This window comes from Haliotis asinina, chromosome 2, assembly GCF_037392515.1.
Source record: "Haliotis asinina isolate JCU_RB_2024 chromosome 2, JCU_Hal_asi_v2, whole genome shotgun sequence".
Classification (NCBI taxonomy): Eukaryota; Metazoa; Mollusca; class Gastropoda; order Lepetellida; family Haliotidae; genus Haliotis; species Haliotis asinina.
This window is the reverse complement of record NC_090281.1, coordinates 60,355,288-60,372,185: the sequence shown is the minus strand read 5'-3', so window position 1 is coordinate 60,372,185 and position 16,898 is coordinate 60,355,288. Positions and strand designations below refer to the sequence as shown.

Sequence of the window (16,898 nt, the reverse complement as noted above, 5' to 3'; positions counted from 1 at the left end):
CAAAGCACCTTTGAGCAGCTGTGCTGGATAAAGCTCTATACAAATGTTTGTATAATAATAATATTCATGCTATATCATACATTATGTCCGGGTATGCACTTCTGGTGGAAATGCAAAATCCTTGTATATAGTCACGCTCTACCATATGTAACCCACAGGTATATCCATGATATATCACATGTAGCACTACAAGTAACATTTTGCAATGTACTGACACTGTATTTCATGTATGTGTCCCTAATTGTAGGGATTACTCGTTAATCTCTGTATACATTAATGTTATATCACATGTAATAATCAGTTGAAATGTGCCAGTACCTTGAACAGCCCATTATAGACGATGATAGGTATCTGGAAGGTGGATGCATTTGAATGTATAGTGAGTACAGTGTTGAAGTGAAGCTGCGTCTCATTTGGATGGAACTTGACCAAGAAGGGTGTGGCCATCTGCTGGGGCTGCAGCAATACAGGCTGTGTAAAGTTGTAGATCTGAAACAAACACAGTGTAATTATTTAATCAAAATGTGCAGCTATCGTAACATCAGATAATCAAGTGTATGATCTATGTCAAGGCACAAATATTTCTACTTTGAAGCGATGCATTGTAATCACCACACAAATGTTTGTAATGCAACACTACATCCCTGAAGGGTTTATCTGTGGTGACATGTGCAAACTTACAGAAAAGAACTGGGCTACATCTGCAGGTAGTGTGACGTTGAAGATGACAATGGAGAAGTTGAAGGTGTTAGTGAACATCATCGGCCGTGTTACATTCTTCAGGGCTTTTGCACTAAAGTAGTATGTGGTGTTGACATTGTATACCAGTGACCTGAAACAGAACAACTTATGTACAGCTCACACTTACAACTCATGTAGAACAGTTATGTATAGTAGACCAAAGATACCTGTTTCATGTATAGTAGACCTGTGAGGATCTGGAGTAGAACAGGTGCCTTCAGCAACCCATGCTTGCCACAAGAGGCAACTATGCTTGTCGTAAGAGGCAACTAATGGGATCAGGTGGTCATGATTGCTGACTTTGAGACATGTCATCCCAATTGCACAGACCAATGTTCATGCTGTTGATCACCGGATTGTCTGGTACAGACTCTATTATTTACAGACCGCCGACAGATAGCTGGAATACTGATGAGGGTGGCGTAAAACTAAACTCACTCACTTCTGTATAGTAGATCAAACACAGGTGTTTCACGTATACTGAACCCAACAAAGTGTATAGAAGATGAGAGGCAACATTCATACCCATGCAGGACATTCGCCCGGAAAGGGATTATCAGTTTGTGAAAGTTGTTCTTTGTTCTGATGACAAGTTTTCCAGACCATTGCTTTGGATGAAATGCTTTGACAGCTGGAAAGAGAAATAATTGTTCATCCAATATATAGAAGCTTACAGCCACCAAATACTAAGACAAAATAGTCATTTGGACCATATTTGTTTACCGCATTGTCATGTTACTCCATTGACACTTAAGAAGATTTATTGCTATATATAACGATACACAGAAAACAGTATTGATATTGAGAGAAAATACTTTTAACAAGTGATAGAGATTAGCCACTGAATGTATGGATTGTACCCGGGGATTGTATGAGGTTCAAAACTTAAAAAGGACCTCATTCAAAACATTCCCCAAAATTACTGGATAAAACATATTCCATCAAACTGATTTCAGTGACTGCAGGTTCTATGGCTGCTGTCGGAAGCTCACTGTTGTGTGATGTGCTGCTGTGTAACAAATGTATGTGATATGTGTTGTGTGACAACTCACCATTGTATGTGATATGTGCTACTGTGACCTGCCTTCCCGGGTCTGGCTGCAACTTTATAGGTCGAAAGTCTATGCTCACAGCATCATTGCTAGGCGACACATTCACACTCTGTGAGATAGAGAACATTGAAATTCAGGTGCAGGATGGGCACAGAAAGCTTTTAACAGAGTTATAGAGGATTCATTTAACCCGATACATCATACGGGAAATACCAACCAATCTATGTTCATCAGTATTGACCTTAGGCTTATGTTAATGGGTACATAAGATACAAACCCTCATTTCCTTTAGTCCTAACACGGTCAGGGGATACAAATAGTTTTGACTGATGTCTTTTAGATGATGCCAGTGAAGCTGATGAATCATTTAGTTAACTGACTGGAACAATACATGACTGTATACATCCTAGCTAGACCACTACAAGTACTCACAGAGATATGTATAGGTTTTGCTCCTGTATTGATGAGGTTCAGCTTCACAACTTTGGGTTTGTCAAGCGTCCTCAAAATACCAAAATCTATCATCTCTATCGGTGAGTATATCCCTGGTTCTGGAAAGACAAAAAAAATCACACCTCCAATCTTAGGATCTACTGTTTCATTTGTGGTTCAAATGTGGCATGAAATTGTTCTTGAGAAGTAAATGTGGACCCAGATCAAAGTAGTGTTGGGAACTGGTTGAAATGTCATAGCTGATGATTGTTTCCTTAAAACAAACAATCAACAAAACAAATTGGTTGGTGCGTTTTCCTATTCTCGTTGTCATTGCTAGTAAGCATAACATCATACAACTTCATACTTTAAAGTGATGACGTCAAAAAAATGATGAACATAAACTTCATGTAGTCCTCAAGAAATATTCAGTCATCACTTTTCAGTTAGTGAGGTGTTTCCTGTGAATGAAACATGTTTCCACACCCTCCCAACTTCTAGTTCTAAGACATGTTCCATCAACAAATGGTTCAAACGCCTAAACAGTAGTTTCAAAATCCTTTGTGTTCAATTATGAGAAAATGTGTTCAATTGCTTGGTCGTTTGGTCACTGCATCTGATTTTCAATTATTTCTATTAATCATAAAACTATTACATCACAATCGTGCTGATGACAACCAGTCTGTAAATGTGTGGACCAGGCAGTCTTGAAAAAATGAAAAGCATATGATAAGTGGGATGAACTTGTCAAAATTTACTCTCCCATTACTCTTGCACTCTTCACACACATGACCATACACAACTTGGATATTAGCTGGCATCACTTGATTAACTCCCCTGATATCAAGGGGTTGTCTCCCCTTGACCTGATGAACACTGACTGTTGCTGAATTAATGGTTCAAAATGGCAAAAGTGGGACAGTATGACTTTTTTGTGTGTGTGAGTGATTAAGGCTGCAAGAGAGAACTGGTTACAGAATTACAGTTGGGAGTTCAAACAAAAGCACACAATACTTCTTAAATGAATTATTAGGTCATCAAAATGACACAAATATTTTAAAGTTGTAAAAAAATCAAATGAACTTGAATTCTTATTTTCGTAAAGGAAAAGTATTGTGTGTAGTGAGACATAATCAAGTCATCAAAAACACATTCTTATACTCTTATTCAGTCGACGACAACTCTCATAAATACTTGATTGCACATATGTCAGTATTCTTTTTAATCAATGATGCTGTATGTACAGACACATTACTATTTTCGAGGACTGTATGATCATGGTGATGTACTCAGTTGACCTACCTGACGACACCTCGACCTCTACAGGCAGTATCAGCATCTCAGACTCACTCTCCTGGTTGGTTTTTATCCTTATGAATGCTGTGTGGTTGTTTTCTACTCGACCCACAAAGTTGGCCCGCATTACAGGCTTAGTTTCAAATGGCTGTAATTCCTGTCAAGGTAATCAAGGATGGGAATTATCAAGGTGAACTGGTTGAATTTTTCTTAAATCTCTTGACCATACATGAAAAATAACAAGTATTTGAATTCTTTACAAGCAAATTATTTTATCATCACTTGTCTAAATATTTATTATATACATATAATGCTCATATTCCCAGGGATGAGAACAGAAAAATCTATTTTCAGCAGAAAACTTTACATTGTGTCATCAAATAGGTGAGTGAGTGAGTTTAGTTTTACACCACACTCAGCCATCTTCCAGCTATATGGTGGTGATCTGTAAATAATCAAGTCTGGACCAGACAATCCAGTAATCAAAAACATGAGCATCGATCAGTGTATTTGGGAACTGATGACATGTGTCAACCAAGTCAGCGAGCCTGACAGCCCAATCCTGTTAGTCGCCTCATACGACAAGCATAGTCGCCTTTTATGGCAAGCATGGGTTGCTAAAAGTGTATTCTACCCCAGACCTTCAAGCGGTCATCATCAAATAGGGAGTGGAGCAGGGTAATTTTGAAATAAAATTGGCAGAAAAATAACATCCCTGTATTCGTTAAATGTAACAAAAACATAGTTTTTAAAACATAGTTTTACCCATAATTCTTTTGATGCTTCTTTTGCTCCTGACGGGAGTTCTAGATGTAAATCTCCCTCACTAGAAAACATTTCCAGCACCTGGTGGAAGACAGAGGGACAGAAAATGAACAGATGCCCTGATAGGGTTCTGTAGACCAGGGACTCCTTTCATGAACCTTCATTAAGGTTTAGTTTAAGACCCATTCTTTAACTTTGTACTAATGTTACCTCAGTAATTCACGATCACCTTAGTGCTTCGTGAAAGGTTCTGCTGACAATATGTCAACTACATCTGGCAAAGACACACTGTATTCAAGGAATACAAAGGATCTACAGCTTTACAACCATCAGGAACCTGGATTCATGTATGAAGAAATTAATCGCACTAGAATATGGTTAAAATCATCACATAACTTGAAGTATCATAAGTAGAGAGCGACTTCTATCCATGCAGTTTACTGAGGGAAGGAGAGATGCAGGTAACACGTTATTTGGGACGACAACTGCAGATGAAACATAATGAAGTCAATCCCATAGGAGCAGGCTTCTGTCATATTTTATCTGAAGCTACCCTCTGAAGCTCTGCCGGACACACCTGTGGATCCTGTGGCCTAACTATCAGTGTTACCCATCATGTGAAGCTGGTGTCTAAACTATCACTGACATCGTGTCTAAATACCAAGTTGAGGCTGGGACAAGATATTGATATGCACTGTAGTGCAAAAGACGTAATATTGTTCAATTCTACACCGTCGAGCGATTCTTCAACTAGATATGATGGAGTCTGTAAATTATTGAGTCGGCACAAAAGCTGATGAAAGGATACACCAGCTAAAAAACTCAAACACATTGTCTCTTGATTGATTGAAATTAAAAAAACATGATAGCAACACTGATATATGCAGAGATGCACTCAAATGTGTGCTTAATGCCTATGACAGTCACAACTAATGATGTATCAGAGTCAGAGACTGTGGTTTCATGTTGCTTTCAACACTAGTTCAGTCATATCAAGACATGATGCTTGTTTCAGGCTTAAGTGTTTTCATGAAAACCTGAGCACAGGTGCGGTGATGAAATATGGTTGGTTGCTGTTTAAGCTGCCTTCAGAAATATTCCATCTATGTAATGGTGGTCTGTAAGTAATCAAGCTGGATAAGTCAATCTAGCAATCAACAGCATGAGAATTACAAATATGCAGTTATGATACTTTGACATATGTCAATGAGACTGACCACCTCATTCTGTTACCTGCCTGTTAGGACAAGCATGGGAGGCTGAATACCTATTCTTACTCGGATTTTCACGGGTAGACAAGAATGGGTTGCTCAAGACCAATTCTTACCCAGATCTTAATGGGTTGTGAGGTGATGAAAAACCTAGAACCAGAATCTGGGAAATTGCGATTTAAGCCACGATCACTGATTTCTGGCATACCTACACAAGACAATTCTGAACAATTAACTGCAATACCTTAGACAACTGGGCCCATGTAACCCATATGATGTAATAACACATGTGAAAGGCACCATTACACAACATACATGGATGTCTCACTCACCTGCAGTCTTCTATTATGAGGATTATGCATTTGAATTAAAGGAGAAAAACTACTGTTGATAGGTACTCTGGCTCCTAGGTATGGCCTCAGGCGATATGGGTTGGGGATACCAACACCAAAAACCTGAAACAAACAGGGTGCATGTCACAACTTTGGGCAGTGTGGAGAAAAAAGAGTATAACTGATTAGTGTTACAACATGGGTCTTAAGTTGAATTATGTTGAGTTTATGCCATATGTTGATATTTTAAAGAGAATGTAAAGGTGTGACTGTATAAAGTATTATCACCTGATATTATAATGCGTCTATGGAGGGGTGGATAAAAAATGTATTCTCATCTGTTATTGCAATAATCCTATGGAGGTGTAGATGCATAAAGTATTCTCACCTGGTATTTTAATGAGCCTATGGAGGTGTGGATATATAAGGTATTCTCCACATTGCCTTCCTGTCTGGCCAAAAATACTACATCAAATGTAGTGTTTCCCCCAGGGGGAACAATCTGAAAACAACAAACACCTGCCATTACACAAACATCTTATATTACAAAATGCTTCAATATTCCATAGTTTTCATAATTTAAGCTATAGAGCTGTTTTAGGACTGATGTCATAATAAACATGGGCATATTGCACTCCACAGCAAAGCCCCTGCCAATATATCAGTGCTACAGGTTTGTTTAAAAAATAATCATGAAATAAAATGCTGAAAACATACTTACTTTATCTTGAAAAAATGAGCAATGAAAATGCACTGTACTGCCTGATATTGACAGTAGGTGTAAACTATTTTTTGGGTCATTATTTTGAACTATGACTCTTTCCATACGCGGCATTCCAACTGGCCTGAAATAAAAAAATAGTCTGCCTGTAGAGTGATGTCATGTCACACATCTGACAATACTGCCTCATACACAGTTTGAAAAACATTATTTCATCATATCTGGACTACATGAGATATCACGGCCCAGGCTACAATATTCCCAACAACATCTGGCCATCAATGAAATTCAATGCATAATATCAGTCCACTCTATGGCACATAAAACACGAACACTCAACAAGATACATTATGCACATGTGAAGAATCGAACCTGAGTCTTCAGGGTGACGAGTGAACGGGTTTAACCATTAGGCTACCCCACCGCCCCCTCACCACTGATAACAAAGTTTCTCATAAATATACGATTCAGCCCATGATGTGCTGGACACTACTGTGCACATGTTCCTGATCATTCAAGTGTTATTTCCAAGTGATGGGACACAAACTGTATCAACAAGAAACTCATCAAGGATCTGGAAAAGGTGATATTAGATCCAACAATCTGATGTCTGATCAAGGAGTTGTTTCAGATGACAAAGACAAGTGACAAAGCAACACTTGATCTGAGCATTTGAAGGCTGATGATGGAGCAGTATGTTATAACTATGACAAATGCTGGGATAATTTTGGGAATATAAGTGAATTGGGCCCTTGGTGCAGGCAGTTAGACATGAGTGAACAGTGTCACTGATGAATGCCCTGAAGGAGTTACTATAAGTAGATGAAGAAGTGAACTCACTGTTGTTGAAAGTCCAGCATAGCAGGATCCAATCTAATGCTGCTGGAAAAATGTTTATCATCTTGAATTCTGAAACAAAACAAAAACACAGTTTACTTTTATAGTTTCCACATTTGAAAATATATGAGAGAGCGAGTGAAATGAATTAATGGGTAAGCAGCTTGTCACTGTATGTTTCAATCCACTGTTTGTGTGGTAGTGTGGTAGTCACAGTACCTGAATCATATTATTTTCCCTAGCCTAGCAATCCCTGCAGTGCTAAGGCTTTAAATGAAGCAAGTTTGGACTGCCTTGACCTCTTTTTAATTTTAAACAGGTTTGCGGTTATATCAAAGTTATACCGTGCACTATGTCTAATTCGGACTGGTTTGGGACCAACTAAAAAGTCTGAATTAGGCAGTAGTCTGAGTTACACAGAATAGATGAAAGCCAGAACTGTAAGTTCAGTCCAGTCTATACAGCAATCTGAGAAAGACAGAGTCGGAGTACTGCACATTCAGAAAGTAAACATCAGTCAATGAGTGTGGGGTGTGAATTTGGGGGTGGGGGTAGAAGGGTTTGGAGTGTGTGAGTGCAACTGCAGTTTGGGATAAGTAGCTTGTGTTGTTTCATTCAAGTGCTTTTTGTAGTGTAGGAGCTTCATTTGGGACTTCTAAGGAAGGTTGGTAAAGAAATTGGATTGCATCAACTGAGATGAGCTGAGCCAAACTTTCCAGCATTCCATCAAGTTTTACGAGACTACACAATGAAGGGTGCTCATGTCTATGTATGTGGTATGTTTTGGGCATAATTTACTTGATATTCAGGTTTATCTTTGTATATCTTCAGTTATTCCATACTAAACATAATTCTAAACATTCACCAGGGTGTCAAATGCCCGAAATAGACACAAACCAGCAACAGAAATAAATATGAAACTCCCTTCCTTGAACATCTCTTCCTGTGTGTAGTATTCATGTAATGTATACACTGAACATAGGGAATTGTGCCCATATATGACTATCTGCAGGTTTAACAGCACTTGAACTAGGGACCCCTAGTACAGCTCTGCAGCCATTTCCACACCTCTAGCCGGGAGATATATGATATCCACTTGACAGGTAATATAATACAACACCGACCGTTCCTCCTGATGCCAGATGACAAGCAAAATATTGAAGATCACAAGGATGAAGCTTTGCACAATACTGTAAATGCAAGGAATCACTCTGTCTGTGGGATCATCCTTCCTTGTTTGACATTTAAAAAATGCAGTTTAGAATGTCAGGTAGAAAAGAATAACCCATTGTATATAAAAGTCACTATTTCAGCCTGTTTGTCAGGGGTAAACCCTTGAAAATGTCCCCATTATTTGGACAGAGGTACTGCATGCTGAAAAAGTGCAATAGTTCAGTGTCTGCACAGAGGCACTGCCAATCATAATGAAAAGATACACTAGGCCAGTTACAATAAACCATAGCCACACCGACTCACTTGCTCACACACCAACACACATCCAAACAATGACTTGATGTTCAAGGTGAGGCTGGTCAATGATGAGCATCTGTTGTTGGTTAGAACTACATGGGGCACCAACAGTTTTACCTTAGAATCATCATGGCAAAATCTGGACACAGCATAAAGAAAGCTATGTCGTCACTTTCACAAAACAACAGCATCTATACACAGATGAATAAGCTCATGCTGAATCACAGAAGGCAAGTGCTATTGATGTAGGAGGGAAAATATTTCTTTGTTGTTATAGAGACACAGCAACATTCAACATCATATCACACATACCATTGAGTGTCAAGGGTTTTAAATGCGGATGGCAAGATGAACAAGAATTTCAGTTGTTGCTTTAAAGCCTTTCCGGTTTCATTTGTTTTAAATTAAAGCTGAATAAAAATCAAGGGTCTGAAGAGGTGAGACTGCTTGGTGTGTCCTTTATACCTGAATTAAGATAGCTTACTGTGTTTGGTATAATCACCTATTGCATCATACCTCTGTTTCTACAAAATTCATTTCCTTATTTTGACTGCAATGCCTGGTCAAATCACCTCTCAGATCACCAAGTGTTCATGGCTATGGAGCAGTGTGTTGAAAAGGTAGTCAGATTTACTGATACAATGTAAAATGAAGAGGTACCAGTGATTACATAGACCATGCACACAGGCAGGAGGTATTCTCTGTGTCCTCTTTATGCCTGACTGCAGCAAGGTCACAGTGACATGTGGATACATGACGCTTAACTGCAAACCTATTGTTACTCTTGAATTTTAACACTTGTATATTTAGGCAGATAGAAATGCTACATATAGACAATCTGTAGGTTGATACAGAACCCCAAACCTGTTGCTGGCTGAAACAGAACCCCAAACCTATTTCAAAGTTGATACAGAACCCCAAATCTACTACTAAGTTGATACAGAACACCAAACCTATTATTAGGCTGATACAGAACCCTAAACCTGTTGCCAGGTTGATACAGAACCCCAAACCTATTGCTTGGTTGATACAGAACCCCAAACCTATTGCTAGGTTGATACAGAACCCTAAACCTGTTGCTAGGTTGATACAGAACCCCAAACCTATTGCTTGGTTGATACAGAACCCCAAACCTATTGCTAGGTTGATACAGAACCCTAAACCTATTGCTAGGTTGATACAGAACACCAAACCTATTGCTTGGTTGATACAGAACCCTAAACCTATTGCTTGGTTGATACAGAACCCCAAACCTATTGCTTGGTTGATACAGAACCCCAAACCTATTGCTAGGTTGATACAGAACCCTAAACCTATTGCAAGGTTGATACAGAACCCCAAACCTATTGCTTGGTTGATACAGAACCCCAAACCTATTGCAAGTTTGATACAGAACCCCAAACCTATTGCTTGGTTGATACAGAACCCCAAACCTATTGCTAGGTTGATACAGAACCCCAAACCTATTGCTTGGTTGATACAGAACCCCAAACCTATTGCAAGGTTGATACAGAACCCCAAACCTATTGCTTGGTTGATACAGAACCCCAAACCTATTGCAAGGTTGATACAGAACCGCAAACCTATTGCTTGGTTGATACAGAACCCCAAACCTATTGCAAGGTTGATACAGAACCCCAAACCTATTGCTTGGTTGATACAGAACCCCAAACCTATTGCAAGGTTGATACAGAACCCCAAACCTATTGCTTGGTTGATACAGAACCCCAAACCTATTGCTAGGTTGATACAGAACCCGAAACCTGTTGCCAGGTTGATACAGAACCCGAAACCTGTTGCCAGGTTGATACAGAACCCTGAACCTATTGATAGGTTGATACAGAAGCCCAAACCTATTGCAAGGTTGATACAGAACCCCAAACCTATTGCTTGGTTGATACAGAACCCCAAACCTATTGCTTGGTTGATACAGAACCCCAAACCTATTGCTTGGTTGATACAGAACCCCAAACCTATTGCAAGGTTGATACAGAACCCCAAACCTATTGCTTGGTTGATACAGAACCCCAAACCTATTGCAAGGTTGATACAGAACCCCAAACCTATTGCAAGGTTGATACAGAACCCCAAACCTATTGCTTGGTTGATACAGAACCCCAAACCTATTGCTTGGTTGATACAGAACCCCAAACCTATTGCTAGGTTGATACAGAACCCCAAACCTATTGCAAGGTTGATACAGAACCCCGAACCTATTGCTAGGTTGATACAGAACACCAAACCTATTGCTTGGTTGATACAGAACCCCGAACCTGTTGCTTGGTTGATACAGAACCCCAAACCTATTGCTTGGTTGATACAGAACCCCAAACCTATTGCTAGGTTGATACAGAACCCCAAACCTATTGCTAGGTTGATACAGAACCCCAAACCTATTGCTAGGGTGATACAGAAAACAAAACCTATTGCTTGGTTGATACAGAACCCCAAACCTATTTGCAATGCAAGGTTGATACAGAACCCCAAACCTATTGCTTGGTTGATACAGAACCCCAAACCTATTGCTTGGTTGATACAGAACCCCAAACCTATTGCTAGGTTGATACAGAACCCCAAAACCTATTGCTAGGGTGATAAAGAACACAAAACCTATAGTTAGGTTAATACAGAACACAAAACCTTTGTGTTATAACGCTTGCATATCTAAGGTTGATACTGAACTTTCAAACATGTTGTTAAGAAAGTGGGAGCTTCACAAGTTTCAAATGAACATTAATGACCAAAACTACATCTTTAGTCAAAGTGGATAGAATACCTTTCATCAAACTCAAAAGTTCATAAAAGGTGAGGCTCCTGAAGTTTAATAATTAAAAGTCAACAATCTTGAAAATATATGCTTAATATCCTAAACAAATCTGCCTTGATAGCTTGTTAAAATGTGGAGAAATACAATGGAAAGGTGAATGTGTATGCAGCTATTATCTGTTTCCTACAAGGTCCAGATACCTGAAATAGCTAGGTGAGACACGCTTTGATGCTCCCATGTACACAACCCTGCACACCTCACTTGACAAGCTCTGACAGCTTGGGCAGCCCAAACATTATCTACTGAGCACCTGTTGTCTATCTGCCTATGTGACACATCCTCTCCTGTGTCTATATGCCTATGTTGCACATCCTGTCCTGAGGCTATCTACCTCAGTGACACATCCTGTCCTGTCTATCTACCTCAGTGACACATCCTGTCCCGTGTCTATCTACGTCTACTGACACATCCTGTCCTGAAGTCTATCTGTGACAGATCCTGTCGAGTGTCTATGTGCCTTTGTGTCACATCCTGTCCTGTGTCTATCTGCCTCTGTGACACATCCTGACCTGTGTCTATCTACCTCTGTGACACATCCTGTCCTGTGTCTATCTACATCTACTGATACATCCTGTCCTGAGTCTCCCTCTGTGACACATAATGTCCTGTGTCCATCTACCTCTGTGACATATCCTGAACTGTGTCTATCTGCTTCTGTGACAGATCTTGATCTGTGTCTCGCTACCTCTGTGACACATCCTGACCAGTGTCCGTGTCACATCCTGACCAGTGTCTGTGACACATCCTGTCCTGTCGTGTTAATCTGCCTTTGAGACACATCCTGACTTGTCTATATGTCTATGTTGCACATCTTGTCCTGTGTCTATCTACCTCTGTGACACAGCCTGAACTATGTCTATCTGCTTCTGTAAAATATCCTGACCTGTGTCTACCTGCTTCTGTGATACATCCTGACCAGTCTCTATCTGCCTCTGTGACACATTCTGACCTGTGTCTGTCTATGTTGCACATCCTGTCCTGTGTCTATCTACCTCTGTGACACATCCTGAACTGAGTCTATCTGCTTCTGTATTATATCCTGACCTGTGTCTACCTACTTCTGTGACACATCCTGTCCTGTATCAATCTACCTCTGTGACACATCCTGACCTGTGTCTACCTACTTCTGTGACACATTCTGCCCTGTATCTATCAACCTCTGTGACACATCAGATCCTATCCCATGTCTATTGGCCTCTGGTGCTTCTGTCAACACAGACAGCAGACTGGTAATTATGGAAACACAATGCTGTCATTGTCCTCACACCTGTGTTTGCAGCAACATACCAAGCAGCTCATTGTAGCCAACAGAGTGGAAACGTCCTAATGCTGGCACATAGAAGCAGTGAAATGGATGAAATTCAAGTATGATGACAGATATTTCATGTGTCAAACATGGTAGCAAATGCAAAGAAGTTTGTTTTTTTTCCCAAATAAGTATAAACACAATGCATGCGATGTAAATTTACGATTTGTTTTACATGTGGTAAACTATACTGCAATCTGCATCCTCTGTCACATCAGTCATATCTGAATGATGCCATGTTGCATGAGTGTGTCCACTTGAACTTTTCACAATTTTACAGCTATGTCAAAAAACATTTACTACTTGTCTGAAACCCTAGATCATTAGTAGAGGGTGGGACAGTACTGACAAACCAAGCATCACATATCGGGAAAAAGAAAGAAACAGATGCTGAAAGCACATAGGGTTGGCCCAGGTAGGAAGGGCTGTGGACAACTTACTGATGACACTAGGGTGGCCCAGCTTGAACATGCTGTGCAAAACATACTGATGACACTAAGGGGTGGTCTGGGTTGGAAGAGCTGTAGAAAACATACTGATGACACTAAGGGGTGGTCTGGGTTGGAAGAGATGTAGAAAACATACTGATGACACTAAGGGGTGGCCCAGGTTGGAAGGGCTGTAGAAAACATACTGATGACACTAAGGGGTGGCCCAGGTTGGAAGAGATGTAGAAAGCATACTGATGACACTAACGGTGGCCCAGGTTGGAAGAGATGTAGAAAACATACTGATGACACTAACGGTGGCCCAGGTTGGAAGAACTGTGGAAAACATACTGATGACACTAACGGTGGCCCAGGTTGGAAGAACTGTGGAAAACACACTGTGGCACAAACAGAATGCCTTCATTTAAACAAACTGATACATATTTGTCACACTTCAGAATTTTTTTTATTTTCTGATATCCACCGCTTAGGTAAATGGGAATATAAAAAAAACCAGGAAAAACCTTTGTGATGTGTATCTTTGTTAGAGTCAATTCATCTCATCTAGCAACAGTACATAACGACGAAAGGCTGGTAGTATCTCAGGTCCAGGAATGGAATTAACTCATATATATGATGCAACAACCTAGATCATTGGATGGAACTGCATCCCTGCCTGATGCCCCTCTTTGTCTGACATCAAGGACTAGTGTGCAGTCCAGTGGGCTATAACATGTATAAAACACTATCAGGAAGGAAATCACTGGTATATATGATATGATGCAGTAATCCAGATCATTGGACGCAACTGCATCCCTGCTTGATGTACCTCTTTGTCTGACATCAAGGACTAGTGTGCAGTCCAGTGGGCTATAACATGTATAAAACACTATCAGAAGGAAATCAATGGTATATATGATATGATGCAGTAATCCAGATCATTGGATGGAACTGCATCCCTGCCTGATGCACCTCTTTGCCTGACATCAAGCACTAGTGTGCAGTCCACTGGGCTATAACATGTATATAACACTATCAGAAGGAAATTACTGGCATATATGATGCAGCAATCCAGATCATTGGAACCACGTCCCCGTTTGATGCACCTCAGTGAACTATTACATCTATATAACACTATCTGTAGACAGATATGCCTACTGGCTGCTAATCACTAGTGTTGTCGGTAAATAGAATCACCACTGCAGACATATTGTATCCATCTGCTGGGGTTCCATTGGAGTAGTTACTTTGACTGATGCTGTGTGGTCAATCACGGGAGACAATCAGTGGCTATAAATACTGCAGATTGCACTGGAGATAATGGCCTCCAGACTGACCAGTAGGTTGATAGAAACGTGTCAAGAACCAGTCTTACATGAGACATCTGATTGGTCAACAGAGACACCTGTCAAGACTTGTGCTGCACTTGGGTGAATGTGCGCAGTTGACACGCTACAACAACTTATTGATGTCAAGGAATGATAAGACTAGCACCACAGCAGAATGAAAATGGGTCGGGTCGCCTATCCTCATGCCAGGCACTGAATCAATAAGTCGTTACAGCAAGGGTAAATCAATCTACACAAAACAATTTGCACATTGGTGTCTCCCAAGACTGACAATGTAGACACAGTTGAGACACAGGACAGATACAGCATGGACACCAGTCCTTGTTGGTTTACAACACACTCTCTCTCTCATACTATCAGCTGTACAAACACTAGACTCATTAATGGAGGTGATAGTCAGATCAACTGATATCAAAGTGCAACTTGTTAATACTGAAACCAATTGATGAGTGCTTTATAAAAACATACACATGCAATATAGGGTTCAGGGAAAACATCAACCGTATAATCACAGCGCCTATTAACTGCAAGTGGAAGTAAAACAGTAACAGAATACTATAGACTTGACACCATCAGAAGCTTGCTGAACAAGAATGTATGCGACATTGTCTCCAAGCAGCCTGGCCACATGACACTTTGTGTGTTGTGGTCTTCTGTGGGGCCTACCCAGGTATATCCCTGTAACAACTGTACTTAAAGCTTGAGATATGAAAAACAGGTGTGTCCTCAACAAGCATGACAACTTCTGTATTAACTAATACTGACTTTAGCACTGGCAGGTACAATGGATTTAAAATGAATCTTTATCCTCGTTACGCTAGTTAGGTGGGCAAGGCGAAGACTTGCTGCCACTATTCTTTGCCCTTTATCTCAACTACCATGTGCCATTATTGATCGGCAAAATGTAAATGTATAGGTTTTCAATTGGAAACTATATTTAGTTATGTTTGAAGGACTTAAAAATGATGACTTGTAGCCCAGGGTGAATGATGTTAAAAATCTGCAATTATTTATTAGCACCTACTGACCTGTTGATATCTTTGATCAACTGGTCCTACTCATGCCTAGCATGCAACAGATATCTCATTGTCAGCAATGACCCAAGCTACCTTTATCTAATGCAGGACATGGAGATGATATAAATTGCAAGGCGATATCCAAAATACACAAACCATAAAATTATGACAAAAAAGGTACTCTCTCTTATAAAATAACAAATAGTAATATCAGATTGAGTGTATACATCTTCCCTAAAAAATCCTGAACGACCCAAAGATGTTCAAGCAAAAGAAACCTTTAACTGTTTTGCTCTAGTGGAAATGAATGTGTAATGCAAGGAGACATATGGAAGGAATATCTCTAGTGGCTGGGATTACTGCAGCAACTTATTGACTGGTACATCAACCCTACTGTCAGTGTGTCATCGGGTACGTTCAGGTGGGTAGGCTTACATCATATTGTCTGTCTCAAAAATATGTTGCATCACATACACAGATGCTTCAGCTATTGAAAGTGATCTTTCTGTTTCTTAATGTGTTATGCCTTACATTACTATTAGCATTATCACCAGCTGAAGGTCAAGTGTTTCAATGGGAGACAAGTAAACATTTTTACTACAGTAGTCATACAGACACCCTTCATTTGTTCTTTAAAATATCTAATAAATGCTGGCTCAAAAGATACATATGGAAGTAAACAGACAATAAGAGCTAGGAAATTTATTTGAAATATGCTTCTATCATACAATGATCTCAACTTCTGATTCTACTAGTACTAAAGTTGTTTTTGCTTAAACTAACCTGTTACAGAATATTTAATTATAGCAACATACAGAATATATAAGACTCGCACCAGTCTGTGCCACTTTGAAATGGAAGACCAAGAAAGGAGGTAATGGTCAACAAGCCCCGCTCCATGACTACACATGGTTGCAGTGACTTGTCACCTTTGTATACCTGCAATGTAAGTTGAATGAGTGAGTGAGTGAGTGAGTGAGTGAGTGAGTGCATTTTTACGATTTTTCTTAACAATATGTTCCAGCAATATGATGACAGGGGACACCAAAATTGAATTTCACAAGTACACATGTGAGGAATCAAACCTAGGCCTGCCTCATGAGCAAACACTTACA

At 39.9% G+C, this 16,898-nt stretch overlaps 1 protein-coding gene across 1 annotated transcript in view; it reads right to left on the bottom strand.

Moving 5' to 3' along the window:
• LOC137274052 (transmembrane protein 131-like) overlaps positions 1-16,898 on the bottom strand; it is a 55,308-nt gene that overhangs the window by 22,271 nt on the left and 16,139 nt on the right. The window contains exons 4-14 of the mRNA XM_067807029.1: positions 7,391-7,459; positions 6,551-6,674; positions 6,218-6,331; positions 5,830-5,952; positions 4,287-4,367; positions 3,528-3,678; positions 2,226-2,344; positions 1,794-1,902; positions 1,267-1,372; positions 682-832; positions 319-489 (exon numbers count right to left, since the gene is read on the bottom strand). Of these exons, the coding sequence (XP_067663130.1) occupies positions 319-489; positions 682-832; positions 1,267-1,372; positions 1,794-1,902; positions 2,226-2,344; positions 3,528-3,678; positions 4,287-4,367; positions 5,830-5,952; positions 6,218-6,331; positions 6,551-6,674; positions 7,391-7,459 (1,318 nt within the window). The remainder of the gene's footprint in view (positions 1-318; positions 490-681; positions 833-1,266; positions 1,373-1,793; positions 1,903-2,225; positions 2,345-3,527; positions 3,679-4,286; positions 4,368-5,829; positions 5,953-6,217; positions 6,332-6,550; positions 6,675-7,390; positions 7,460-16,898) is intronic.